The sequence below is a fragment of the Acomys minous genome (assembly GCF_964271855.1).
Source record: "Acomys minous genome assembly, chromosome: 2".
Taxonomy (NCBI): domain Eukaryota; kingdom Metazoa; phylum Chordata; class Mammalia; order Rodentia; family Muridae; genus Acomys; species Acomys minous.
In genome coordinates this window covers 57,835,768-57,862,565 of record NC_140484.1, presented here as the reverse complement: position 1 = coordinate 57,862,565, position 26,798 = coordinate 57,835,768, and the positions used below count along the sequence as shown (strand labels likewise).

The 26,798-nt window shown below is 54.7% G+C and overlaps 3 protein-coding genes across 4 annotated transcripts; all 3 read right to left on the bottom strand.

The window, feature by feature from the left end:
- Positions 1 to 6,496: 6,496 nt before the first annotated feature.
- CEND1 (cell cycle exit and neuronal differentiation 1) lies at positions 6,497 to 9,548 on the bottom strand. The gene is made up of 2 exons (XM_084755632.1): positions 9,399 to 9,548; positions 6,497 to 8,079 (listed from the first exon to the last, which is right to left on the bottom strand). The coding sequence occupies exon 2, from the start codon at positions 7,979 to 7,981 to the stop codon at positions 7,529 to 7,531; it is 453 nt and encodes a 150-aa protein (XP_084611758.1). The 5' UTR covers positions 7,982 to 8,079; positions 9,399 to 9,548; the 3' UTR covers positions 6,497 to 7,528.
- A 286-nt stretch (positions 9,549 to 9,834) lies between these two features.
- SLC25A22 (solute carrier family 25 member 22) lies at positions 9,835 to 18,172 on the bottom strand. The gene is made up of 10 exons (XM_084755622.1): positions 18,065 to 18,172; positions 14,211 to 14,380; positions 13,945 to 14,070; positions 13,639 to 13,694; positions 12,761 to 12,851; positions 12,123 to 12,241; positions 11,841 to 12,015; positions 11,610 to 11,764; positions 11,449 to 11,524; positions 9,835 to 11,355 (listed from the first exon to the last, which is right to left on the bottom strand). The coding sequence occupies exons 2-10, from the start codon at positions 14,228 to 14,230 to the stop codon at positions 11,202 to 11,204; spliced, it is 972 nt and encodes a 323-aa protein (XP_084611748.1). The 5' UTR covers positions 14,231 to 14,380; positions 18,065 to 18,172; the 3' UTR covers positions 9,835 to 11,201.
- A 489-nt stretch (positions 18,173 to 18,661) lies between these two features.
- Positions 18,662 to 26,106, bottom strand: PIDD1 (p53-induced death domain protein 1). 2 transcript variants are annotated; one of them, XM_084772322.1, is made up of 16 exons: positions 24,609 to 26,105; positions 23,692 to 24,077; positions 22,852 to 23,265; positions 22,290 to 22,499; positions 22,157 to 22,211; positions 21,853 to 22,054; positions 21,649 to 21,774; positions 21,358 to 21,537; positions 21,133 to 21,280; positions 20,906 to 21,041; positions 20,678 to 20,828; positions 20,459 to 20,582; positions 20,265 to 20,383; positions 20,070 to 20,183; positions 19,773 to 19,972; positions 18,662 to 19,493 (listed from the first exon to the last, which is right to left on the bottom strand). In XM_084772322.1, exons 2-16 carry the CDS (start codon positions 23,999 to 24,001, stop codon positions 19,235 to 19,237), a joined length of 2,748 nt encoding a protein of 915 aa, XP_084628448.1. In that variant the 5' UTR covers positions 24,002 to 24,077; positions 24,609 to 26,105; the 3' UTR covers positions 18,662 to 19,234. The 2 variants fall into 2 exon arrangements, with proteins under 2 accessions (XP_084628448.1, XP_084628449.1); XM_084772323.1 differs by having other exon boundaries at positions 19,269 to 19,474; positions 24,609 to 26,106.
- Positions 26,107 to 26,798: the final 692 nt, after the last annotated feature.

Below are 26,798 nucleotides of genomic sequence, written 5' to 3'. Positions count from 1 at the left end.
GCTCATGAGCCTGGTGAGGACACAGCTTTAAAACAGGAACTTAGAAGCTGCTGCTTCTGAGCCTGTGAAATGGTCCAGTGGCAGGAAGACTGACAACCTGCGCCTCGTTCCTAGGACACACATGATGGGGAAGAGAGTGGATGCTCACAGTAGTTTCTTTCTTTTCTTTTCTTTCTTTCTTTCTTTTTTTTTTTTTTTTTTTTTTTTTTTTTTTTTGGTTTTTCGAGATAGGGTTTCTCTGTGTAGCCTTGACTGACCTGGAACTTGCTCTGTGGACCAGCTGACCTCGAACTCACAGAGATCCCCCTGCCTCTGCCTCCTGAGTGCTGGCACTTGGCTACTTTTGATTGTCTTGGTAGGTTGCAGAATTGCCGTGAAAACAAGAGTGCCCAGATGAGGTTGGAGGGTGTGAGATGACCCACACTAAATGTGAGGCCCCAATTCCATAAGCTGGGGTCCCGGACTCTGAGCTGGGCACGTGCAGTGTGAGAGCTGCCTCATGTTCTTCCTCCTGTGCCTCTCCATCCTGAAGGACTGCAGCCTTGAAATCTGGGCACAAACAAACCATTACGTTGCTTTCTTCCGGTATTTTGCCAGAGCAATGAGAAAAGAAGCTGATAGAGTGAGTAAGGGCAGGAGGAAAGCTTTTCTCATTTTCTTTGGCTCCTCTGCTTGCATCTTCAGGTCACTATGCTAATCACTCCAAGATTGTGTGTCTAGCCTCTTGTGTTCAAGACTGAAGACACAGAGCTAAGTCACTGTTCTAAGCAGGAGAGAAAAACACCCAGCTGTCTACAGAGCGAATCCAGGAGAGCAGCCAGGGCTGCACGGTAAAAACCTGTCTCAGAAAAACCAAACCAAACAAACCCCCAGCTCCTGGAGGATCAGACTGCTTCCGGAGCAGAGGTCATCTCTCCTGAGAGCCACATTTGAACCACTTTGTAGCATCAGAGACGAGACAGGAGCCTGCTCCTTACCCACTTCTTTGTCTGTGACAACCTAAAGCCCATGTCAGTATCCCTCAAAGGGCTTGAGGGTCACTGCGGCCCCTTTTGCTCTTCCTCTTTCCACCGTGACTGACTGGATCGCCTCCCTGTTCTCGCCATTAGCTAGCGCTTCCATGGCCCCAGGGACTGAGCTAGCCTATTCCTGATGCTTGAGCTGGAACTTTTGCCCTGAGACAGGAGTTAGATCCTCCCTCCAGCAGTGTCCAGCCCAAGGACACCTCTGTGGAGGTTATATGACCTATCAGAATATTTCAGTTCCACAGGTCTGTGTGTGACTTGGCATACATGAGCATGTTTTTGAAACAAGTGAATATTTTTCACCTTTTTCCAAGACAGGGTTTCTCTGTGTAGCCTTGGCAATTTCTCTTTGTAGACCAGGATAGCCTCGGACTCACAGAGATCCACCTGCCGCCTCCATGAGAGCTGGGATCACAGGTGCTCATCACCGTGCATGGATCTGAATATTTTCTATATCTGCATGTATTTAGACTATGAAAGTGATATAAAAAAATTAATTTAAGACAGGCATGGTGGTGCTCGCCTTTAATCCCAGCACTCAGGAGGCAGAGGCAGACTGATCTCTGTGAGTTCGAGGCCAGCCTGGTCTACAAAGCAAGTCCAGGACAGCCAGGGCTACATAGAGAAGCCCTGTCTCCAAAAAGCAAAAAACAAAACCAAAACCAAAACCCAAAGACTTGCACAGATAGGAAAGTGTCCCACTGGTAGGCCACACCGCAACCCTCTTTTTCACAGGGATCTCACTGAAGTTTATGATCCTCCTGACTTGGCCTCACAAGTAACTGAGATTACAGACTTGGACCAGGAGGACCAACTTTGTCTGGCTTTGTTCTCATCTGTTCTCGTGCTGTAGTCCAGGCTGTCGGAGACTCTCCACCCTCCTGACTCTGCCTCCTGCAGGCTGAAATTACAGATGTGTTCCTCCATGCTTATCTTGCTCCTGTTCTCCTGCTCCTCTGGAGTGAGCAGAGTAGGATGTGGGGAAAGTGCAGAAAGGATTTACAGAGCTGCAGTCTCAGGAGGCAGGTGCAGGCTGTGCTAAGAGCACGAGGAGATGGGGTCACGAGTGGGTGGCTGGTGTCACGAGTGGGTGGCTGGGGCCTGTCGGCTCTGTGAGGCTGAAGCCGTCTTGGCTCTAATGGAGCAGAAACACCTTCCGAGCCCTGACTGATCCCCCACAGAGTGTCTCCGTGCCCAAATGGACTAAGTGTGAAGGCATTCTCTGATTGTCCCACTAGATGATATGGCAGAGTCTCACCGGGTGTGGTGGCGCACGCCTTTAATCCCAGCACTCTGGAGGCAGAGGCAGGCGGATCACTGTGAGTTCGAGGCCAGCCTGGTCTACAAAGGAGTCCAAGACAGCCAGGGCTACACAGAGAAACTCTGATTGAAAAACAAAACAAACAAACAAAATGACAAAAACAAAAACCAGGTCTCCTAACCAAGAGTCCAAAAGCAAAGGGACAGTGTGACATTTGGTAAACCTCTGCTGCTGTACCAACTGAGAAATCATTTGCAATAAACTGCAGCACTAAAGGCTTAGAATGCAAAAAAAAAAAAAAAAAAAAAAAAAAGGTAAGAGGGGAAATGGCTCAATCAAATGACCTGAGTTGGTTCCCTAGAAACCACATAAAACAAACAAGGAGCTGGAGAGCACTGCTGCTGCTTTTCCAGAGGATCCAGCAGGGTTCAATTCCCAACACCCACAAAACAGCTCACAACTGTAACTTCTGTTCCAGGGGATCTGACATCCTCACACAGACATACATGTAGTCAAAACACCAATGTACATAAAAAAATTATTAACTGGGCGTAGTGGCTTATGCCTGTAATCCCAGCACTCGGGAGGCAGAGGCAGGCGGATTGCTGTGAGTTCACCACCAGCCTGGTCTACAAAGTGAGTCCCGGACAGCAAGGGCTATTACATAGGGAAACCCTGTCTTGAAAAACAAAAACAAAAACAAAAACACAACAAAATAGATCTGGGGCTGGAGAGATGCTCAGCAGGAAGAGTAGTCCTATTGTTCCAGACGACTGGAGTTCAATTCCCAGGACCCAGAGGAGAGCTCACAACTGTCTGTAATCCAGCTCCACGTGATTTGATACCATCACAAGACATGCATGCAAACAAAACACCAATGCACATAAAAATAGTAAATCAAGCCAGGCGGTGGTGGTGACGCATGCCTTTAATCCCAGCACTTGGGGTGCAGAAGCAGGCAGATAGCAGTGAGTCCAGGTCAGTCAAATATACACAGACGAACCCTGTCTCAAAAAAAAAAAAACAAAAAGTAAATAGAAAAAGAATAGCTAATGCAAGGCTTGGTGATTCAGTTGTGACTTCAGTACCAGGGAGAAACAGGAATTCCTAAGGGTTGCTGATCAGCTAGCCTAGCCTACTTACTCCCAGACCAGTGAGGGAGCCTGTGTCAAAACAAAAAGCAGATCGGGCTAGAGAGATGCCTCAGCAGTTAGTAGCACCCCCTGTTCTTCCAGTCCCAGTACCCATGAGGCAGCTGTAGCTCCACCTATAGCTCGACTTCTAAAGGTACTTACTGTGCCCTCCTCTGGCCTCTTGCCACCAGGCACGCAAGGGATGCACAGGCGCAAATGCAGGCAAAACAGTCATACACACACTGAAAACAAAGAGGTAGATAAACAGTGCTTAAGGCTTGGTGTCTGTGATGACCTATGATGTGTCTGCCTGTCTCTCTCTGTCTCTGTGTCCCCCCCCCCCCCCCGTCCCCCCCCCCCCCCCCCCCCCCCCCCCCCCCCGTGTTTTAGCCAGGCCTGGTGTTGCAACCCTGTAATCTTAGCACTCACAGTAGTCAGGAAGCTAAGATTCAAAGCCATTCTTGGTTACGTATTGCAACAATGTCTACAAAACCAAAACAGCCCACCAACCCCCAAACCAAGCACACAGGTCGGGAAGATGGTGGCTCCATAGTTAATTAAAACCACTTGTTACTCTTGAGAGGACTCAGTTCGGCACACACACGTGGCCGCTCACAACAGTTTGTAACTACAGTTCTGGGCATCTTAAGCTCTCTTTTTTGCCCTCCACAGGCACCAGATATATATGCAGTGCACACATACATACATACATACATTCATACATACATACATACATACAGGCAAATACTCATTTTTTTGGAGACAGGGTCTTTCTGTGTAGCAGTGACTGTCCTGGAATTCATTATGTAGACCAGGCTGGCCTTGAACTTATAAAGATCCACCTGCCTCTACTTCCCAAGTGCTGGGATCAAAGGTATATACCACCATACCTGGCTGGAAATTAACAATAACAGGCAAATAACAACCAACTACCCCCCCCCATGACCTGAAGTTCTCTTTCTTAGCTCTACCCTTGCTATTGTCACTACCTTCCAGTGGCATAGCAGCTGAGCACCGTGCCTACAGTACAACTCTGGCTATAAAGCACACCTTTAATCCCAGCACTCCAGAGGAGGCAGACGCAGGTGGATCTCTGAATTCAAGGCTAGCCTGGTCTACAAAGGGAGTCCAGGACAGTCAAGACTATACAGAGAAACCCTGTCTCAAAAAACAAAAATAAAAAACATCTCAGATCTAAAGATTTTCATTCTCACCTTGTCTAAGGGTGCCAATATTTCCTTTAACTATTAAAAAAAAAAAAAGATTTATTTAGTGCTCTGCCTGCATATACACCTGCATGCCAGAAGAGGGCACCAGATCTGACTATAGATGGTTACGAGTCACTATGTGGTTGCTGGGAATTGAACTCAGGCCCTTTGGAAGAACAGACAGTGCTGAGCCATCTCTCCAGCCCCCTTTAACTGAGATTTAAAATTATGTGTATGAATTCCCTGGAACTGCAGTTAGAGTTTGTAAGCTACCACATAGGTTCTGAGAATCAAAGTCAGGTCCTTGGAAGAGCAGTCAGCACTCTTTTTTTTTTTTTTTTTTTTTTTTTGAGACAGGGTTTCTCTATGTAGCCTTGGCTGTCCTGGATTCGCTTTGTAGACCAGGCTGGCCTCGAACTCACAGCTATCCGCATGCCTCTGCCTCCCGAGTGCTGGGATTAAAGGCTTGCGCCACCACGCCCGGCTTTTTTTTTTTTTTTTTAAAGACAGGGTTAGCCGGGCATGGTGGCGCACGCCTATAATCCCAGCACTCGGGAGGCAGAGGCAGGTGGATTGCTGTGAGTTCGAGGCCAGCCTGGTCTACAAAGCGGGTCCAGGACAGCCAAGGCTACACAGAGAGACCCTGTCTGGGGAAAAAAAAAAAAAAGACAGGGTTTTCCTGTATAACCTTGGCTGCCTGAACTCACTTTGTAGACCAGGCTGGCCTCAAACTCCCAGCGATCCACCTGTCTCTGAGTGGTAGGATTTAAAAGCATGTACCACCATGCCTGACAACCTAAAGGTACTCTAATTGAGAATCAATAAAGGAGTAAAGCATGAGCAGAATGTCACTTCACAGTGCCAGCTCTTCGCGGTTCACTCCAGCAGACACTCAGTCACCTGTGCAGCCTCTCAGGGCAATAAATGGCCCAAAAGTGCTTAAGATGCAAGGCAAAGTGTGGGTGGGTGAGAGTAGGTACATGAGGCAGCGAGCGAGGGGCCACCTGGCAGTGCTGACTGAGCACCTGCAGTGCGGAGGAGCTGGTCATGGCTACGTGTCTGTCCAACATGTCCAGAAGCCTGTTTTCAGGAATCCCTGGCTCAGGCAGCTGCCAGCCTGCACAGGGGTCAAAGGGAGACCAGGAAGAGTGGTCTGATCAGGGACAAGTGGCCCATTTCAGATCTCTTCATTTTCTTAGAGTTGTCCAGTGTTGAATGGGATGTGTTATGTGGGCAGAGCTACTACTCCAAGCAGGGTGGCTACCAAGAGATTGGCAAAACAAAACACCAGCTCAAAGAAGCCTCAGGGAGAAAGTGGTCAACAGGCTCTCGCCTGCCAGCCTCAGTGGTCTCTAGGGCGGAGGAGGGTCCCGGGATAGTGTATTCAAAAATGACCCTTGCTCTTTGCAGCCTGTTACCTCACTCTCAGCTGGAGCCACGGTTATCCCCACCTACTGAACACCAGGTCAGGATGGGCTCCGAGGGCTGAGGAAGAGAGCTGACTAGAGGAGGGGGCCCTACCTCCGCTGCTCCTGCATTTCATGGACACAGGGGCTTCCTTGCTGGCAGGCAGTTTTTTTTTGTTTTTTGTTTTTTGTTTTTTTTGGTTTTTCTGGCAGGCAGTTTCTGAGGAACAAAGGAATGGTGCTACCCAGTGCACTGTGGGTAGCCGTCCAGGCTGAGGGGTGGGGGGGAGGTCCTTGGGGCTGTGGATACACATAGCCCATAAGGCTCAGGGCATGAAGGAATACCTGGGACTTCCTACCTGTTCCCTGGAAAGCCCACATGGTCACTCTGTGGCCCACACATACCCAAGTAGGAAGTCTCTGCCCCTCCCAAGCCCCATGCAGGTGAGGACACCAGCCCAACTTTTATATTGTAACAGTTTATTTCAATCTCAGCCTCCACTCAGGCCCAAGGTCCCTGCAGCCACTGGCCAGGTGAGGGCAATGTTTCCGTAGAGCCCACTGCAGCCTTCTGGAAACCTGCCCGCTGTCACCACACCAAGGGGCAAGCTGGGGCCAGATGCACTAAGGGGGGCTGCACAGCAGGTCTTCCTGCAGGCAGCGGGTGCCTGGCACCCACTGGGCAGTTCTTCTCTACCTGTGTTATTGCATTTATACGCTGTTAGACTCAAGGGGGGGTTGGGTGCAGGCAGGAAGGGCAGCCTATTGGGGAGTATTGGGCAGGCAGAACTGTAATGTGGCTCCTCCATGGTTCCTGCCTCCCTAACCAGGCTTCCAGCCTCCCCCTACCCCCCCCCCCCCAACAATTGCTGCTCTGGGCATGAAGTAAGGTGGTCCTAGCCTCAGGAGCTGTCCTGGGGCACATATTGAAAAAGAGAAAGGGGGAGATCCCATCCCAAATTTAGCTGTTAAGCTTTGCCTTTCCACTCAGCCAGGAACAGGGACAGTGGGTAGAGGTAGCTCTGCAGATTTGAATCCCACCTCAGGTCAGTCCCCCTGCACCAGGCCCAGACAGACTGCGCTCAGTGGCTTAAGAGAAAAGTGGGAAGAGTAAAATAGCCATGCCCTTTAATGTCCCCACAGGGCCAGCCTACTCCACCACTTATCTTTCAGAGGCCATACCCAGCATCTGTTCCTAGTTGTCTGGCCCAGGCTGTCCCTCTGCCCCGTACTAGCACTTCCTGCAAACTGCAGAGCTGGGCGCCTGCCCCAGAACTTGGGAGAGGGTGTGCTGGGGTCAGTGGAGGTGGACTCACTGTCTCTTTCTCTCCTACTCCATGGATGTATGTAGCATACATGTGTCTGTGTGTGCGCGTGTCTCTGTGTGTGTGTGATGTGTGTGTGTGCGTATAGATAAGTATCTAGGACCTTGCATGCACTATATATTCATGTCTGTACAGAAAACGGCTCTACGCCCTGACCTGGACACCAGGCATCATTTTTTCCGGGCTAGGAAGGCCACACCAAGAATTAGGGCCATGGTAGCCACAGCCACACCCCCAGCTACCAGCAAAGGGGTCAAGTTCTCGCAAGGCCAGGGACCTCGGCTTCCCGTGTTGGACTCGTCCTCCTCTGCCCCATCCCCAGGACCCTTGGGCTCTGAGGTGGCATCAGGACTATTGGGAGCTGCCGCTGGCGCCGCGGGAGTTGGCTTCAGGTTGCTGTGATTATTGAGAAGTACAGGATCCGCCTTGGCCGGGGTCTTCTTGGTTGTGGCCGGCCCGGGGGCCGCGGGTTGTTCCTGCTTCTCCGCTTGGTTTTCCTTCTTCACAGGCTTGGTCATGGGGGCTTTCCCGTCGGCAGCTGGAGTGGTCTTGGCCTCAGCCGTGGCCTGAGGCACCTTGGTGTCTGGCTTGGGGCTGCTGGCTGACTTTCCTCGGGACTCCATGACGACTTGTGCGGGCGGCTGGTTTTGGGGCTTGTGGCACTGGCAGGTGGCTGGACCACAGAGTCTCAGGACAGCTCACCTCTGGGCATTATATGGGTCTGGAGAGAGACACAAGTGAGGTGGTCAAAAATGACAGGACACCCTCAGTATAGCTCTCCTACCCCTGACCCACAGACACACCCTTCCCAATACCCTGAACTGCCCAGAAGCTCCAGCCAAGGAGTACTCTGTAAGCCCAGTCCCTTCTCTTCCAAGGCCTGGCCTCTATCTGCTCTGCCCATTCTTGGATAAACCCCTCTGGCCTCAGTTGCCTCACCTATAATCTAGTCTTGCTTCACACGCACTGTGTTTACCCCACGGGCAGGGGTAGGGAGGCTCTGCGTAGACATATGGATCTAACTCTGGAATCTAGAAGAGAAAGTCTTTGCTCTAAGCAGGCAGAAAGGAGTCGTGGTGAGCTCTGACAGAACTGAGTGCTGCAGGCTATCCTGAGAGCTTGTTGCTGCCTCACAGAATGGGACGCTATGGCGCCTTGACCTCAGCTTGAGCAGAGTCTATGAGGAAGGGAAGGACAGGGAAGGAACCCAGAGTCTGGGCTCTTAGACTGTCAGGGGAGCGTGGATCCAGGTCACCAGGACTATCAGGACAAGAAGGTGATTAAAATGGAGGAAGAGAAGCCATCAGGAAATCTGCTGGCCTGTGCCTCTGGTCAGCCATCCATCTGCCCCACCCAGCTTAGCTCTAAGTGCCCTTTCCCCAAAATGGGCCACAGCTTCATCCAGCTCAAGGGCAAGAGTTACTTGCTGAGCTCAAAGCAGGAGCAAAGCAGAGTATGGGCCCCCAGGCTATAGAAAGACCTCACCTTGATTCTCTGTGTCCTAGCCAGGAAGACTGGGCCCTGGCCATCCTGCCCCAAAAAGGATCCTGTCTAGAAGACCCAGGACCACCTGTCTGCCTCCACCCTGGGAGGACAAATGGCCCGGGGGGAAGGAAGGGGAGCCAGTTTGAGAAGCCGAGCTCAGGCTCTAAGTGCCCCCCCCACAATTAACACATTGAAGGTCATTTGAAGGTCACACCATGATGGAAATGACCAGGGCAGAAGCCCAGATGCTGCTCACCTCCCAGAAAGCCCTGGTGTCCCCTCCCTGGTACAGTTCTGGAGAGGCCTTAGGCATTGGGCATCAAGTTTGTACAGAGCAGGAGATCTGCCCTTGGTTAATTTTGGCTTACATCCTATTCTTCCAACTGCCTCCTTTGCCTCCCCAGGGCTGCTGAGCCCGGGAGGGTAAAGTGCTCATGTCACAACCTCGATGACCTTCAAGACCAAAGCACTACTGTTTGGCCACCAAACCAGACGCCCCCAACCCCACCCCACCTCCCTGTCCCTGCCCACCCTCCGAAGGGCCTCTAGCCTTACGTCTTCCTCCAGGCCTCCAGCTTCTAGCTGCGCACTCGCTTCACGGGATGACAGCGGGCGGTGGCTGCAGATACCAAGGAGTGCTCAGGAGTTTCCCACAATGCACCACTCTGGGCGCAAACCAGAAGGACCAGCGGCAAGGGGGCGGGGACAGCGGCTGCGTCACCAGGGCCACGCCTGCGTGCTCCACCCTGGGAACCCAGGGGGATAGGATTTCCTATGCTTAGCTCTTCTCACATCTAAAGAGACTCACGCAGAAGGCGGGGCAAGGTTGCCTGCCTGTATCCTATCCAAACTGTAAGATAGGAGGGAGGTGGTTCCAAAGTAGGTCTGCAAGGGTGGAGACCTAGGCAATGCGGGTCTGCAGAGGCGAGAGCCTGGAGAAGTCCGCCTTTTTTCTTACTGTGTACACAAGCACAGACTCTGAAAGCAAGCATCTATTTAGAATATTTATTTATCTTTTACATGACAAGACACAAAAAAGTTACAACTTCTTAAAACTCTTCAAAAGAAAAAAATATAATTCTGTAAGCAGCAGCAGCAGCTTTCAAGGTACAGACATGACAAGAGGGGTGGCTCCCAGGAGCAACCGTGAACTCGGGGGAGGGCTGGGGGTGGGGGTGGTGGCCCAGACTTGAGCCCCAGGTAGTGTCACTGGGAAGGGGCCTCCACGGAGGGGGTTGGGCTTGAGGGACACAGCACCAGCACTTCAGTCAATCACCAAACACAATCACATGGCCAGGGCAGGGGAAGAGAACTGCTTTGATTCAGAACAGAGGATCCAGGGCTGGAAGGGCGGGGCTTTCCAAATATGGACAGAGGCCCAGAAAGCAGGGTAGCCCAGACTCCATACTGGCCTTCATGCCTGCCCTTCCCCCAACAAGCAATCTCCATCCAGGAGTAGGGCTGTATCACAAGAGCTACCGGGCCGGAGGACTAAATTCTTGGACATGGTCAGCAGAAGGCCTGAGGCACACACAGCAGGGGTGCCTGACTCCAGGGAGAAAGGCAACTGTGTCCTTAGGGACCCATCTCCAAGCAGCCTGGCCTGCTCATTGCTGAGGGTTGGGGGGGGGGAGCAAGCTGCCCACCACAGGCACACAAAGACCTCAAGCAATCTGGGCCCCCCATGGTGGGGGCCCAAAAGCTCACCAGGAAGAGTATGTGTGGGGTGCCTGGGATGAAAACTGAACCCAGCCTAGGGATCTTAGCTTGACATGATTAGGACACTCCAAGCCTCCTGTAAGGCTGGCTGGGGAGGCAGAGTGGGGTCCTGGATGAGGGGGAAAGAGCAGCAGGGGCAAAAAGACTGATGGACGGAGAACAGGAAGAGCCACACGGGCCCAGCAAATTCAATAAATAATTTCGTGTGTTGTGGCGGGGGTCCCCTTTGTAGACCAGTAAAGCCTCAGAGCCCAGAGCCAGTGGACTACGGGGTAGAGTCTGCCTGCCCAGACCAGGCCTGGGAGCCCCAGCCCAGAGACCAGCTCTGTCTCAGGGGGTGTTCAGGCCAGATGGAACTGGGTTGAGGTACAGGGATGGGACAAGACTGGCTCAACAGGACTGGCTTGAGGAATGTACAGAGTTCTGCATTTTCTACATAAATAAGACCTTGATCCCAATTTCCTTTCCCTTCAGGACCCCATGGGGGCCCTATGTGTGCACCGCCCATGTGGACCCTGCACCCTCCCCTTGCCTTCCTGTTTGATGGGGAGGACTGGGGAGAGGCCATTCCTCCTCAGGCTTATGCTGGTCACCCTGTTCTGGTCCCAGCCCATAGGCTGGGGAGAAGCAGCCATGGGCTCAGGCCTGGGGTTCCTGCAGCAGGCCCAGGAGGGACTCAGCGATGCCCAGAAAGTAGACCACCTGGGCGATGCCAAACAGCGGGGCGATGACCAGTGCACGGCAGTATGCACCTTTCAGGAAGGCTGAAGGACCTTCGTGTCTCCAGATCTTTCTGAAAAGGGGGAGAAGGTCAGAACTGGTGCTCAGCCCAGCGCTGCCCCAGCCCAGCCTCCCACCCCCCCCAGGCTCACGGGCCCTGGCCCACCTGGCACAGTCCAGAAACCCGGAGTAAGTGTCCTCATTGACACCTCGCTCAAGTGACTGAAGCCGAGTCTTCACCACTGCAAGGGACATACGAGTCATTATGGGGGCTCCTGTCCCGTCCCCCACTCCCACCCCCAAGTGGGACCCAGACCTAGCACTGACCATCACAGGGGTTGACCGCCACGGCAGCTGCACTCCCAGCCACACAGCCTGCCAGGAAGGACACATAGAAAGGTGACTTCTCTTCAGAAGATGGGCGGCCCAGCTGGTTGAGGTTGGCAAACAAGGGGAAGTAGACAATGGAGAAGGGGACATCCCTGTGGAGAGGGAGGGAGTGACGCTGGCAGTAGAGGCTAGCAGGCAGACCTCCTCCCCCATGTGCCGTCTTTCCACCTGAGCAGCGTGGCCCCTAGACCCTTGTAGAGGCCAGCAATGCCATGGTTCCGCAGCAGGTCACGGGTCAGCTGGGTGGCCGTGGGCCGAGGAGCGGCGGGAGCCTCTACTGAGGGCTGGGCACCTCCCTGAGCCGAGAGCTGAGCCTGGGCAGCCAGAATCTTCCTCTGAGCAGCTGGTGAGAAAGGGTCTCTGGTCTCTTCCTCCTGGCTTGAGGGAGGGGCAGGGGACAGGGTCTAGCTGTTGTCCCCACCCGAGCTCTGTCCCCTCCCTGCACCTTACCAATGCGGCCTGCATCTTGCAACTGGATCTTCAGCATCTCCATGGGGGTGGTCACAATCACCTGGCAGGTGCCGGCCCCGCAGCCGGCCAACATCTCCTTAGGCAAGGTCAGCTTCTGTCTATAGGGCAGGGGCAGGGTTGTGACTGAGATGACGAGAGAGCTCCCTACATGGGCAGGTACTGTCTGCTTCACGGGTGTAAAGGGGGATGGGAGCTGTGGAGGTCCCATGGGGGCACAGCCCCGGGCTCCAGACCCTCCAGCAATAGGCATCCAGCCCAAAGGACAGACGCTGTCATATACAAGGGCTCGTAAGGAGAAACGAATGGAAGGGATCAACCTTGTAGCCCCACACTCCAGCGATGGGGTGGCTGTTTAGCGCCCCCAAATTCTGGCAGCAGACAGTGGCTAGGGGCCAGCAGCCACTGACTCAGCTGCTGCCTTGCACCTCCTCACGTGGGCAGAGGCGGAGCGCCCGCCCTCACAAGGTCAGGGATGTTGAGCAAACGGACTGAGGTAGAGGAGCCTCTCTCTGGGGGTCTGTTACCAGCCTAGGGGACTGCGGGGCTATGGGAGGGTCTAGCAACACACCCTTCCGTAGGACCCGGGCCCTAGCAGCCAGGGCCGCTGAGCCTCTCACCCATCCTTAGAGAGCTGATGTCTGAAGAAGTCATTAGCTGCCAGCTTGATGGCCTTCTCGGGGGTGACCAGGGTCAGGTTTACAGCTGCTCCTGTGGGGCATGTGAGGGTAAGCTGTGGCTTACGGGACCCAGGCAGGCCAGGTGGGGACAGACTTGCTGGGGAGCTTAGGTTAGGGAGACTATGGGCTAGCACTTTGTTCCACACTGGCAAAGCCCTGCCTGGCACTCCTTGGCTGCAGCCGCCTGCCCTCTCACCCACATATGGGCTTGTTTTGTGCCAGGCAGGCGGGAACCAGGCAGGATGGGGTGGCGCTGTGTCCTCCCTCCCCAGCATTCCACCTCCATCTGTCTCTGATTTTGGCAGCACAAGCCTCTCCTGAAAGGCAAGGAAGAGCAGGCCCTCAGAGACTGTAGTGAGCCTCCCTCCTGGGGACAGGTGCGCCCACTGGCAGGACCACGAGGGTGGGTCCGGGCTCAGGGAAGGCTGCTCAGGGCTGAGGGCTCAGTGCTTCCCAGCATCTGGGCAAATCCACCCTCAGGGATTGTTTTGTAAGCTGCTTTGTATAATGGCTCCTGCCCTAGGCTCTAGGCGCAGATGTGGTCCTGCCTGTCACACAGGAGATTTGAGGCACTAGAATAGAGAAAAGAAACAAATCCCAGCCTGCTCTAGGAGGTGAGGGTTGAGACCCACCCCCCTGCAGAAGACCTGTCCACTCAGGCATCCGATTCCCCCAGCACGAAGGCTCAGCAGATGCCCCCACTGTGCTCAGGTGCTACCAGCACCATACAACATGTCCATACCTACAGACCAAGCCCAGGCATGCATCCCTGCCCCTGCTCCCAGCCAGACCCGTCGGTCACCCATCCCAAGCCTCACCCCTGTACATGCCGAAGTAGCCCTCAGAGCGGATGGTCTTGATGAGGCAGTCAGACCTGTAGCCAAGGGGATGGCAGTAAGCTGTGGCCAGCTGGACCCTGCCTGGCCCTGAGTCAGGCAAGGGCAGCCAGCACAGTCTCTGGCCAGTGTGATCGTCCAGGGCCCCACAGAGAAGCCAAAGACTCTGTCAGGGATAGGATCTTCCTCAGGCCTGCCCTGTTTCCCCCTTATCAAACCCCCAGGTGCAGGAGCAGAGATCAAAGGTGGAAGCTGCACCCTCATCCCGCCTAGTCAGCTCTCACTCACATGCTGGCGTACATGCGCTGCCCATTCTGCTGGTTCTGCAGCCGGGTCTTAGCCAGGTCGATGGGGAACACGCAGGTGACCCCGATTAGCCCAGCGATGCCACCATTGATGAGCTTGGCCGGCAGGCTGTGTATGCAGGGTCAAGTGTCAGGATTAACATCCACAACCACAGGACAGGGGGGTGGGGAGGTCATGCTGGGGAGGAGGGGGGGGCGGTGTGAAAGCCAAGCCCAAAGCCCAGGGCGGGGGTGGGGGGTCCCTCTAACCTGATCTGCTTATCAGCCATTTACACCCCGTGAAGCAGGAGGCTGACTCAGGCCAGGCGATGCAAGTGGAGGCACTGGTAGGGAGGAGCTGATGAGGACAATGTGGGTGGCTGGCGGCGGTGGGGGAGGGGATGTCCTCACCTTCAGAGCAATTTCAAGACTTCTGCCACCTGAAAGAAAGAAGGACAGAATGAGTGGTGGAAGGGGCCTGTCAGAGAAAGAAGCCTCTCACCCACCCACACCACCTCACAGGAACCTCTCACTCCCTAGACCCCGTGCTCCAGGCTGCAGCCATCAAGGTGCCCTGGGGATACACTGAAGGGTGGTTGTTAGAAGAAAGGGAGGCCACCCATCCCTGGGGCCACCTGGCTTCCCTTCAATGCCCTCCCCGGCATTGAATGCTCCTCCCAGGCAGCCAGGAACTCACGCTCACACGCATAAGCTCACGCACAGAAGGCAAGCTCCAGTTTTTAAAGGGCCAGGTGCCTTTTAGTGCAGTGGTCCTTGGACCCTGGACTTGAGCTGTGATAACGAGTTCTCATCCTTAAGGAGACGCAGCTAGCATCTCCTATTGTCAGTGGGATGGGGGGGGGCGGGGAGGGGCAGAGACACGGGGTGTCTCCTTTGTGGAGCTCCTGGGAGGAGCAGACCCGGTTCCATAGCAGCTCACAATGGGCCACGGGAGCCCCTTCCCATAGGGAAACAAGACTCCCACCCACCCTGCCAAGCTGGTTGCCCATCTTCCTGTCCACTTCCCAAAGGAAGTGTTTCACTCCCAACAGATGCAGGAGCCTAGGGGACGGGAGGACGGGAATAATTGCTATGAAGAAAGCAGAGCGACGCTGTCTCCTAAAGCATCTGTGGCTGCTGTGCCCGCTTCCTTTAGAAGGGGCCTCTTCTATTAGCAGCAAGGATGGGAATCCAAGAGCCAGCCTCAGGGGGCTCCCATGAGGGACACAGTCATAAAAACAAGTCCTGGGTCCTCCCCTGTGTCTTTTCCTGAACCCTCAGGGGTCAGCTGTCACACACACAGGCTAGTATCCTCAGTGCTGCCACATGAGGTCACATGGCTCTCACGCTAAAGAGCCCCCAGACGACTGCGACCCTGGACCTGCTACCCAACCCCCATCCCCAACAGCCTGTGGGCCACGCTCACCTAGAGAGCACCCCAGAGCGCGCACAACCGCTTCTCCACCGCTCCAACAAGTATGCTCACTGAGAGGATAGAGACACTGGCCGGGGGAGGAGGCAAAAGGCTACAGGGATTGGCTGAGGGGCGGGGCGGGGCGGGCCCCGGTATATGTGTGTGTGTGGGGGGGGGAGGACTTTCTCTTTCACTTTGGGCTAGATGGATGGTAATCACTGCAGCTTTGGGAAAAGGAGGAGGGGGCGAGACAATTTCTGGGGGTCTGGGGCTCTGCCCAGCTTGGATGCTGAAGAAGGGGAGGACTAGGCTGGCGCACGCCTTTAATCCCAGCACTCGGGAGGCAGAGGCAGGTGGATCACTGTGACTTCGAGGCCAGCCTGGTCTACATAGTGAGCCCAGGACAGGTACGGCCATTACACACAGAAATCCTGTCTCAGAAAACAAAACAAGGACGGACTAACCTTGAGAACCAGGTTGCCTACCCATAGGGATTCCAGCCCCAGGCCTCCGTGTTCTCAGGCCACTCAGTAGGCTTCTGTCTGCAGGCTATGGGGCGAACACAGATCTGTCTACAGCCCTGAAACCGCAGGGAAAGGCACCCTGTATGGACCTGTTAACATGTGCTTCTGAGAAGTGGGTCAGCACCCACCGTGCTGTGACACCTGGGTGTGCCTATCAGGGAACTTACGTTAGGACATGAGAAGGCATACCTGTTCTCAGGAAAGGGCAGCGAAGGGATGCTTGGCTTTCAAAGCCACCACTGCCAGGTACAGGCTCTGCTCACCTGGCAGGTCCAGAGGGCACGGAGGCGGTGCTCCAGGCGCCCTCTGCCCTCTGCCCCACCGCTGCACTGGGGCCTCAGTGGAAGAGTACCTGTCCCTCCTAACCCTGGTGTGTGGCAAAGTCCTGACCTCTGAACTGTCATCTGATTTCTCCCTCTGCATACCATGCTCCAAGTGTAAACTAGCTACAGCAGCTCCCCCTGCCCCCCATCTCTAGGAGAACCCCATCCTTCTTCCGACTCTTCCTCAGGAGCAGTGAGCCTGCTGTCCCTCGGATGCTACCCTCCCTCCTATCTGAGATCTGGGCACCTGGGCATTGCATGTGTCCTGGAGGTCAGACCACCTGAAGCTCAGGGAAGAGCAAGGCAGGCACTGAGATCCCAAGGACTGAGTCAGCCCTGCACCCAGAACTAAACGAGCAACAGCAAGCACAGCCGCTGAGCTGAGCGAGTGGGGTTTTGCTGCCTGGAACAACAGGCAAGGGGAGCCCTCTGGGCTGTTCTCTCCCTCCCTGACCCCCAGGGTTTGGATTTTGTTATTTCTTAGTTTGGTTTTTTTTGAGACAAGATTTTTCAGCTGGGGGCATGGTGGTGCACACACTCGGGGAGGCAGAGGCAGGTGAATCCCTGTGAGTTTGAGGCCAGCCTGGTCTACAAAGTGAGTCTAGGACATCCAAGGCTACACAGAGAAACTCTGTCTTGAAAAGAAAAAGTTTTCTGTAGCAGCCTGTTTGTCTTGGAAGGGAACTCACTCTGTAGACCAAGCTGGACTCAAAATACAAATAGGCCTGACTCTGTCGCCTGAGCGCTGGGATTAAAGGCATGTGCCACCACCCCTGGCTTATTTTTCGTGTTTTGTGTGTGTGTGTGTGTGTGTGTGTGTGTGTGTGTGTGTGTGTGTGTGTGTGTGTTCTTTAACTCTCATCAGTTTGAGACAGCTGTCAGGGCTCCCTCAGCACTGTCTGTTACCATAGAAACCTGACCAGATCTAGTCAAGCCACCAAGGATCCAGAGCTTTCTGCCGAGTTGTCTAGCAACCCCAGTCAGGCCTCAGGACAACTGAGAGAGATCAGGTTAACATAGAGGCTAACAGTTTCAAACAGCTTCTTCCCAAATTTCCATGAATGAAGCTACCTGTTTCCTATCAAACAGAAAAAAACAGCCTGACGCTTGTGGCCCCCCCCCCTTTTAATCCCACCTCTTGGGAGGCAGAGGCAGGTGGATCTCTGTGAGTTCAAAGCAAGCCTGGTCTACAAAGAGTTCCAGGGCAGCCAGTGTCAGTCACATAGACCCAGTCTCGGTAAGAGAAAAAAAAAAAAGAAAGAAAGAAAGAAAGAAAAGCGACTGGGCTGGAGCTAAGCCCCGTCACCAGCGTGCCCCTCCCCCGAATCTAGTCTTCCTCGCCCCATCCTCTTTAGAGAAGTTAACTTTGCCTACCTAGCTATAGGGGCTACAAAGAGGTCCCCCACTGTGAGGTACTTAAGATGTCCCACAAAGGAAAACCAGGATTGGGGCACATCCTCCGCTCCCGACCAGATCATGTCCTTTACCCCACGGTCGCGGTTAGACTCGCTATCTCCAGCCAGACCACACAGACTCTGACCGTGTACGCGCCCACGCAAGACCAGTGGATTCCCACGTGTACGGCACCCCCACCCCCGGTAAAAGTAACTCCAGTCAGAGCTCTGGAGCTTCCACACTGCTGGGACACGTGTGCGCAGGGAGCGCGCCCGGCAGAGCCGAGACCGAGTACGGCCTTCCGCACCCGGGAGACAGCCGGGCGAGGTACCCGCCGATCCGTGCTCCGCCAGTGCCGCAGCGTCTGAGCAGATGTCACCTCTCCCAGACACCAATGCCGCCCTTTTGCTCCCCGCAACCCAGCCAGATTTGGGTGGGTGCCACGAGAACTGACCCGCTAACACTCACCACGCAGCCGCTGCCGGGATCGCCTCCCCGCTGTGCCGCGCGCCAGGCCTGCACCTAGGCTGGGAGGCGCGTCGCTCGGAGGCGCGCCCGCTCCGCCCTAAGCCCTCGCTGCGGTCGGCTCCCCCTCCCGGCCGGCGTGGCCACTGCCACCAGCCACAGCCTCAGGCCATCCTTGAGGCGGTGGGCTTTCTGGAGTATCCCTAGGCTCTCTCCTTGGCTTCTCAAGGAGGGATAGGGACCCAGAACTGAAGGCAGGAGGCGTGTGGATGGGGTGACCTGGGAGAAGTTTGGTCCTGGAGCTTTACGATAGATGCTCCTTAGACACCAGACACCTCCCATAAGATCCTGGTAGGCAGGCCTTATGCACCATTTTGTCACATATGACTTTGTATCCTGACCTGTGGCAGGGTTATTATGTAGAATGGCTCCTCCCGACTCCTGGGGAATATACTCGTGAGGGCCTAGGAATGGCTCACTGGGTAAAAACTATGTGCAACCAAGCCTGATGACGCTGATTTCATCCCCAGGACCCACTTGGAAGGAGAGAACAAAGAACAGCCTCTGCAAAGTTACTCTGTGACACACACACACACACACTCAACAGTAAATAGCTTTTATTTTATGTGCATGGATGTTTTCCTGCATGCATGTCCTCGCACTGTGTGCGCCTGGTGTTTGTGGAGGCCAAAGGAAAGTTTCTGATTCTTTAGAACTGAAGTTACAGACTGTTCTGAGCCATCATGGAGGTCCTGGGGATTGAAACTGGTTCCCCTGAAAGAGCAGACAGTGCTGTCAACTACTGAGCCATCTCTCAAGGCATTCTTCTCTGCCTTTATCTTAACAGGAGGGCCTGGCACGGTAAGAAATATAGACACACAGGGACTATGCTTCAGATCACTAGGCAGCCGTCCCCTGAATCCTATAAATAAATCAATCTCTGAGGTGCTCCCCTGAATCCTATAAATAAATCAATCTCTGAGGTGCACTGGGAGTTGGAGGCTAGCTTGGGCTAGACAGTTAAGACCCTGTCTCAAAAAGTAAACAATAAACCAAGCTTTCTAAACAGCAAGGAGTCTCTGTATGCTGGCGCTCTGGACCACACAGGCGAGGTAGGACAGGGGCTCTAGCCACTGGCCAAGTCAAGTCAAAGGCCACCTTAAGTCTGTAAGCCTAGGCCTGGGCAGACTCTGGGGTCTGTGAAGCTGAGGTGCCAGGCAGATCAGAGTCCCCTGGGGCCAGCCCCGTGCGCCGGATGCTGTCCTGGTACTTGTGGCGGCCAAGCTCCAAGATGGCGCGCACTTCCTCAGCCACATCCTGCCGGTCGCTCTGTTCCAAGGCCTTTACCAGGCGTCCCACGGCTCCCGGCCGTCCAGTCTGGCGCTCAGCCCAGGAGAAGAGCATGTGACGAATCTGCCCATCCAGGTCATCCCTCGGTGGGGAAAAGGGTGTTCATGAAGGTGTTTTGCCCAGGAACACACACACACACACACACACACACACACACACACACACACACACACACACAGGCTCAATATAGCTCTAAAGGAAGTTGCCTGGGCTAGTGATCAGACCCTCCTCAGACTGGTGTTTGCTTCCACCTCCATCCCCTTGAAAGCCGTCAGCTAGTGTGAGGGGACGGGTGGGGGAGTGTCCGCGCTGAAGCTGCGGCCGGCAGTGAGAAGGCTCACCAGAACTTACAGAGGCTTACCTGAACTCATGCCTGATACGCTGTAGCTCACGGTAGGGCATGCCTAGGTGCAGGCCCACAGCTGGCCAGTCAGGACCCAGGCGTGAGGCCACGCTCAGCAGGTTGCTCTGAGTCAGGAAACCAGTTTCCGCATCACCCAGGTTTAGAGGCATCAAGGAGAAGTCAGTCCCCCGTCCATTCCCCTGGGGTCCCCGGAGTCTCTGTCAGGAGACAGTAAGCTTGAATCCTCCGTTCTTTTGTCTTTGGTCACCCGGGGTCTCTATCTCCTCTTGTCAGCTTAAGCCTCTCCAGTCTCACCGGTAGCTTGATGGGCAAGGTGGCCATCCACAGTGCATCCATGCCCTTCCTCTGCCGGGCGGCCTCAGCCTCTTGAGGCACCTCCGTGGGAAGTGAACCCCGATAAAAGGACACCTGGGGAAGGATCAGGTGGGGTTCAGAGCTCTGGCCTCAGATCCAGGTACCTCGGTCCAGGGTCCTCACACCCCAGCCCACCTGGCCTCGAACAGCCTGAGCTTCTCGGTCCAAGGCCGTGGTAATATACACCTCCTTTGCATTCCTCAGGTGTGAATAGAAAACAAAGCAGATTCTGCCATCCACACAGTCTGGACGGTCTGCGGAGGGAGGCAAACTCAGCAGGAGGAGCCAAAGTGGCACACCCCACTGCCCCCAGGAGGAGAGAGACCTACCAGCGTCCACGTCAATGCCCCGCTCAAAGGCTGCGAAGAACTTCTCACCCTCAAACATTTCCACAGTCTCGGAGGGTTCAGGGCCACGGTAGCGATCCAGCAGCCGGCCCAGGGCGGCATCCACCTGTGAGGCACCCACAAAAGATCAGAGGCCCCAAGCTCTGTACCCACCCTGGCCTTCAGGTCACCCCACCCTACTCCCTTCTTGCTGCCCCCCACCTTATTCCGGGGCAGGCACTGCAGCAAGACCTGCTCAGGGTCTCGGCGCCTCTGCAGTGCAATGAGGTTCACACGGTGCAGCCGCAGCCGTTCCCAGGCCTTCCGTGCCAGGCCCCCCACACAGTTTTTGGTGGTATACCAGAGCCAGTACCTGGAAGTGCCAGAGTTGAGGTACGGCCACCCAGATGAAGGGCAGAAGGGGTGCTGAGGACGAGAGGGGACACTGACCAGGAAAAGTGTGTGACCTGGAAGCGTGCGTACAGGTGGGTGAGTTCCAGTGCCACCTGAGTGGTGATGTCATCCCAGGTGGCTGTCAGGGGTGTTCGGTACAGCAGGTGTAGGTGGGAACGGTCTAGACTGAAGCCTAAACAGGAAATGGCAGAAGGCTAAAGCCCCTCTAAATGCTGTTTCCCCTTCTAAGCACCCGTCTTTGGTCCTGTAGCATGCAGCTTCACCTGTGACGCCAGGGGGCAAGGGCAACTGCACAGTGACTGGTTGGAGGAAGCTGGGGGGGCCGCTTTGTGACAGGCACAGCAAGGGGCTTACTGCTGCCTCTGATTCTTCCAGGAGAGCTCTCAGCTCGACTCCAGCCATATGCACTACCTGGTCGGAGAACCATTTGAGTGCCCTTCTGTATGCCGAGGTACCTCCTGCCACCCTTAGCACTGCCCTGCCCTTACCTGCATGGAGACCTGTCGAGGCTCCTCTGTGGCCCCTGCGGGGAAAGTGACTTTGACCCCAGGATGACCCGAAGAGCACAGAAGGGCTCCCTCTGGTGGCAACAGACAAGCGTTGGATACTGGGCGTAAAACAACAAGGAACCAGGAGAAGTGGGGTACCTGGCAGCGAGCCCAGAGCCTCTAGAACACATGGGAGGACTGGGTCAGGGCAGAAGACTCTGGGCAGGCGCGGGTGGTGTCAGGGCAAGCGGCTCCTGTGCCCTCACTCCCAGGGGCCTAGGTAGCTGTCACCTTGGGTGCCTCTTCCTCCAGGTGGGTCTCTAGGTCGTTCCAGCTACTGTCACTCCGCGTCCTCACCACCACTTCACGGCAGCGACGGACTCGTGGGGGGACAAAGAGCAGCCATAAGCTTACATCCTGTCAGACAGTGGTAATGTGTGAGACAGGGCCCAGCCAAGGCTACCCGCACCTGCCCCCTACCCAGTCTGGACATGCCTGCTGGAAAGCCACCCCGTGAGGTCGCAGCTCTAAGACGCCACTAAGCAGGAAGTCATGAGGTCCCAGGGAGACCAGGCCTGGCTCGGGCAACCACCGTCGATAGTGGATGGTGGTGGGTGTGGTGGTGGCTCCTGCTGGGAACTGTAGGCGGACACCACAGGCCAGGGTCACAGAACAGCCATGGGGAGTCACAAGGAAGCTGAGTGAGAAAAGAAGTCATGAGGGCAGACGGACAAGGTGCCCAGGGCGGCCAGGGAGTCAGGGTAGACAGATGTCTTTCTCGCCACCGTCCCATTAATACCTGTCCAAATCTGAGGTCAGGAACAGCCTGGGCATTTCTGGAATCTGGGCTACGTCTGCACAAGGGACAGGTCCGTGGTCAGAATGATGACGGGGCCTTCATCCTCTCAGAGGCCGCCCACGCCCACACCTACCTGGGGGACTTGGGGGTACTGGAGAGGCCTCACCCAGAGGGTTCCCCTGCAGGCGCACAAAGGGAGCGTCTAGTAGCTCAGCAGGTAGGTCCCGGAGCTGGTTGTCCCTCAGGTCAAGTCGAGTGATCAGTGGCAGGTGGGCCAGGCCAGCAGGCACTGAGGTCAGGAGATTGCTGTGCAGAACAAGGAGGCGCAGGGACCGCAGGCCCGCTGCAGGCAAGTGCTGGCTTAGGGTTGGCAGAGGGCCACTCACGGTGGGCCTGGGCTTATATAACGAGACACTCACACGAAAGGCCTCAGGCTCTATCACATGGTGGGACAATGACACCAGTGGACCACAGGCGACCAAGGAGGGAGAAGGGAAGTCAAGGGGCCACTGGGGAGCAGTGAGGGTTCACAGGCCAAGCCTGGGGTACAGGGGCCTCTGTGGAAGAGGAAGGGGCCAGAGACTCAAGACTTTAGGACTGCAGGGGCCACATGGGAGTTGGCGTTCCGGGCAGTGGCTGAGGGGCACCCATTTGATACTGGCTAGTGAACCAAAGCTCGTATCATGGCTACTCACCAAGGGAAGCTGGGAGGCAACGCAGCCGGTTGGAGGCTAGATTAAGTTCACTGAGGTTGCTCAGGTCTCCAACCTCAGAGGGTATGGTATCTAGAAGGTTCTCAGAGAGATCAAGACGCTGAAGGCTGGACAGGGATCCCAGCGTTGTGGGTAGCCTTTCTAGGCGGTTGTGTGTCACAGTAAGGAAGGTAAGGGTGTGCAGGGCCCCCAGGGCCTCCGGCAGCTCTGAGATACGGTTGTGAGAAAGCAGCAACGCATCCAAGCTGCGCAGTTCCAAGACACAGGCCGGCAGCGTCTCCAGCCTGTTGAAGCTCAGGTCCAGGTGGGCCAGGCAGGCCAAATCACTCAGGCCAGCAGGCAGAGTGGTCAGGGTACCATGGAGGCAGGCACCCAGGGCACCTCGGCTCTGGCCACCTGGAAGGGGGGGAAGGAGGGAGGACAGCTGTAGCCCTCAGAGCTGGAGTCTCCATTCAGCTCTGAGGGCCAGAGAAAACACTCGGGAGAAAGCATCCCCTTTAAGCCAGCCAGAGGGACAGAGAAAGAAAGGAAAGCAGAGGCGATTACCAGTTCATGCCAGCTGACAGTACCACCCAAGAACAACCGGGATCTGCAGAGGCCCCAAGGGCACCTTCAGGAGACAGCGCCCAGCTAGCCTCATTTTGGGGAGGAAGGTGACAGGGCAAAGGACAGGCAACAGGTGTGAGGCAGGGGTTCACACGTGAGGTGCAGGGAGAAGAGAGGGCTGGAGCGAGAGCTGGGACAAGAATGGCCTTTGTGACCAAGAAGTGGAGTCACGGTAGGGCTAGAGATGAGGACAAGGTCAGGAGCAAGGGGACTCACCCTTAAGGACCAGAGAGCGAAGGGGCATCAGACTCCATGGAACCTGGGCTAGAGTGTCACCTAGCAGTTGAGGGTCCTCGTGGGTGCTGAGCCGCAAGAACTCCACCAGCAGCAGCTGTGGGGGCTGCTGGGAACACAGGTACTGCAGTCGATGGCAGCCCCCTGGGTGTAGGTCCAAGTTCAACTGGTTCCCAACCAGGAGAAACGGAGCCCCAGGGCTGGAGTCCACGGCCTCCACAACGGATCTTGCAGCATCCTCTGCAGCAGCTGTCGTTTCCTCTGCCTCCAGCCCCTCCAACACTGCAGCCATCACCCACGGAAGGTCCTTGGGGACCAGACATGTCCCAGCTTGTCAAGCAAGCCAGCTCAGGCAAGGCTGAGGGAAGCTGCAGAAATAGGGGGGGAGGGGTGGGTTGTCAGGGACCAGCTCCTCTTCCAGGTCAGAGCAACAACAGCTCAGCTTGGAAAAAGGGGAGCTCTTGAAACCACCCTTCCAAGAACCCAGGGCACGAGGGGTACAGACAGGGGTGGTCGCTGCTGCCCTAAAGCCTCCATCTGTGCTTTTAATGGATCCTTCTGCCTGGAACGGGGAACCAGGCAGGAAGAAACTGTGAATAGCGTAGCCTAGAGAACTCTGGTCGGCCTAAGACAAGGAGAGATTTTCCATCTCAATTCTGCAATCTGGCCACGTGACCCCTGACCCCAGCTATAGAGCTCGTGTAATAAGGGCCCACTTTCAATCTCCACACCCACCAGCTTGGGAGGACGTAGCATCCCCTTCCGCTGCAGGCGTCGCTGTGACCCACCCTGTCAATAAACAGTGCAAAGGGAAGCCAAGACGGCTTTGGGTCCCAGGGCTCGGATCTCACATCGTGGCCCCTGGAAGACACTCTTGCGCCACAATTCCCAATTCACACCTCCGTCATATGGGGAACGCAGAGAGGGTCTCAGTCTGCTCGGGGTTGCTTTTGGTCCCGCCTCTGCAGCAAACTTCCCGCCGCCCAGTGAGTACCTGCCACGCTGATCTCCCCGCCAGTATAGGCGCGCTCCACGCCGGCTTCCCGCCGGCGCGCTTCCGGGCGGGCGGTGGCTCGGGCTCCGCCCCTCCGGACAAGCCAGTAGGAGTTCCCAGGGGCTCTGACTGCCACCTCCTCTTAGGTTTCCAGCAACCGGGAGGCGGGCATAGGGCATGGAAACTCACCCTTTCAGACCTCTGCAACCCCAGCACTGCTGTGGCACTGCGTAGTCTGGGCTCTAAGTGCATTCTAAGGCAGGAATTTTGGGAAGAACTTTAGGGAATTGTCGCACTCCTTGCTAGAAGCTAGCTGCAGATGTGCAGCCAGTACCGAGGGCTTCCAGGGAGAACCGTCTAAGACAGTGGGTCTCAACCTTTGGGTCGAGACCCTTCTGACAACCGGCTGTATACAAGAATATTTACATTACGATTACATATCAATGGGAAAATGAGCCGGGCACCGTGAAGAACGCTTGTAATCCCAGCTCTCAGGGAGGCAGAAACAGGTGATCTCTGTGATCCAGTCTGGTCTACAGAGTCCAGGGCAGTCAAAACTACACAGAGAAATTCTGTCTTGAAGAAACAAGCAAACAAAAAAGCAAAATTACTCTTTTTTTTTTTCTTTTTTCCTTTTGGTTTTTCGAGACAAGGTTTCTCTGTGTAGTCTTGACTGTCCTGGACTCACTTTTTAGACCAGGCTGGCCTGGAACTCACAGTGATCCACCTGCGTCTGCCTCCCAAGTGCTGGGATTAAAGGTATGCACCACCACTGCCCAGCTGAAAAATTACTCTTATGAAAATAATTTTACGGCTGGGTCAACACAACATGAGGAACTGTCCAAGCATTAAGAAGGTTGAGAACCACAGTATAGGACCTATTGGTTTTTTGTTTTGTTTTTGAGAAGGTTTCTCTGTGTAGTCCTGGCTGCCCTGGACTCACTCTGTAAACCGGGCTGGCCTGGAATTCATAGAGATCCGCCTGCCTCTGCCTCCCCAGGACCTGTTGTTTTTAACAAAATCTCAGTCGTTCAATTTTACAAATGAAGATTCCAGAGCCAGTTGCTGGGGTGAAAGCCTGCTAGCTCAGACGGACAGAGAAAGCAATCCGCTGCCCTTCCTTCTCTCTGCCTGACTCCCAGAAAGGAACTCTCCTTCTTCCAGGCCCTCTTAAAAACCTCGAAAACTGAATGTCCCTCCCTTCTACTTCCTGTGTGTCTCTGTCCATCCTCATGACTTCCTCTTACTCTGTTTTGCTTTGTTTTTTCCTTAATAATCCTATGTGCTTGAGTTTATTTAATCCTGTTTACAATATTTAAACAGAAAGCTCTTGGATTAAAGGTGTGTGCTAAGGCTGAGCCACATCACAACTAAAATCAGGTTTTCCAATAAATAACACTATCTTGGGGTTCACAGTGTGATCAAATAGCCTGCAACATTCTCCCTTTTTGTCTAAATAAAAAGGAAAGATTTTAACTCTTTGTTTGTTTTGTGGTTTCATGAGACAGGGTTTCTCTGTGTAGCCTTGGCTGTCCTAGACTTGCTTTCTAGACCAGGCTGGCCTCAAACTCACCGTGATCTCCCTGCCTCTGCTTCCCAAGTGCTGGGATTAATGGCGTGTGCCACCACGCCTGGCTTGTTTGTTTTTAAATAATTTTATTTTTATTTTATGTGTATTAGTGTTTTGCCTGCATGTATGTCTGTGTGAGGGTGTCAGGTCTTCAGGAACTGGAGTTATAGACAGTTGTGAGGTGCTATGTGGGTGCTGGGAATTGAACCTAGGTCCTCTAGACAAGCAGTCAGTGCTCTTAACCACTGAGCCATCTCTAGCCCCTGGTTTTTTGTTTATTTGTTTGTTTGTTTTGTTTTGTTTTTTTGGGCAAAGTTTCTGTGTCTAACAGCCCTGGCTGTCTTGGACTCACTTTGTAGACCAGCTGGCCTTGAATTCACAGTGATCCACCTGCCTCTTCCTCTGGAGTGCTGGGATTAAAGGTGACACCACACCCAGCCATATTTTAACTTGTTTGTTTGTTTGTTTGTTTGGAGACAGGGTTTCTCTGTGTAGCTTTGGCTGTCCTGGACTTACTTTGTAGAC

Bases quoted from the DNA above. Each gene is read 5' to 3' on its own strand.
- SLC25A22 (XM_084755622.1), bottom strand. From the start codon at position 14,230: ATGGCTGATAAGCAGATCAG. The intron at 14,071-14,210 runs GTTAGAGGGACC...CTGCATACACAG, and splicing joins ATGGCTGATAAGCAGATCAG to CCTGCCGGCCAAGCTCATCA. The intron at 12,852-13,638 runs GTGAGGCTTGGG...CATGCCCCACAG, and splicing joins CTACTTCGGCATGTACAGGG to GAGCAGCTGTAAACCTGACC.
- CEND1 (XM_084755632.1), bottom strand. From the start codon at position 7,981: ATGGAGTCCCGAGGAAAGTCAGCCAGCAGCCCCAAGCCAGACACCAAG.
- PIDD1 (XM_084772322.1), bottom strand. From the start codon at position 24,001: ATGGCTGCAGTGTTGGAGGGGCTGGAGGCAGAGGAAACGACAGCTGCT. The intron at 23,266-23,691 runs GTGAGTCCCCTT...CCCCCCTTCCAG, and splicing joins TCGCTCTCTGGTCCTTAAGG to GTGGCCAGAGCCGAGGTGCC. The intron at 21,042-21,132 runs GTGAAGCTGCAT...TTTCCTGTTTAG, and splicing joins CTTGCCCCCTGGCGTCACAG to GCTTCAGTCTAGACCGTTCC.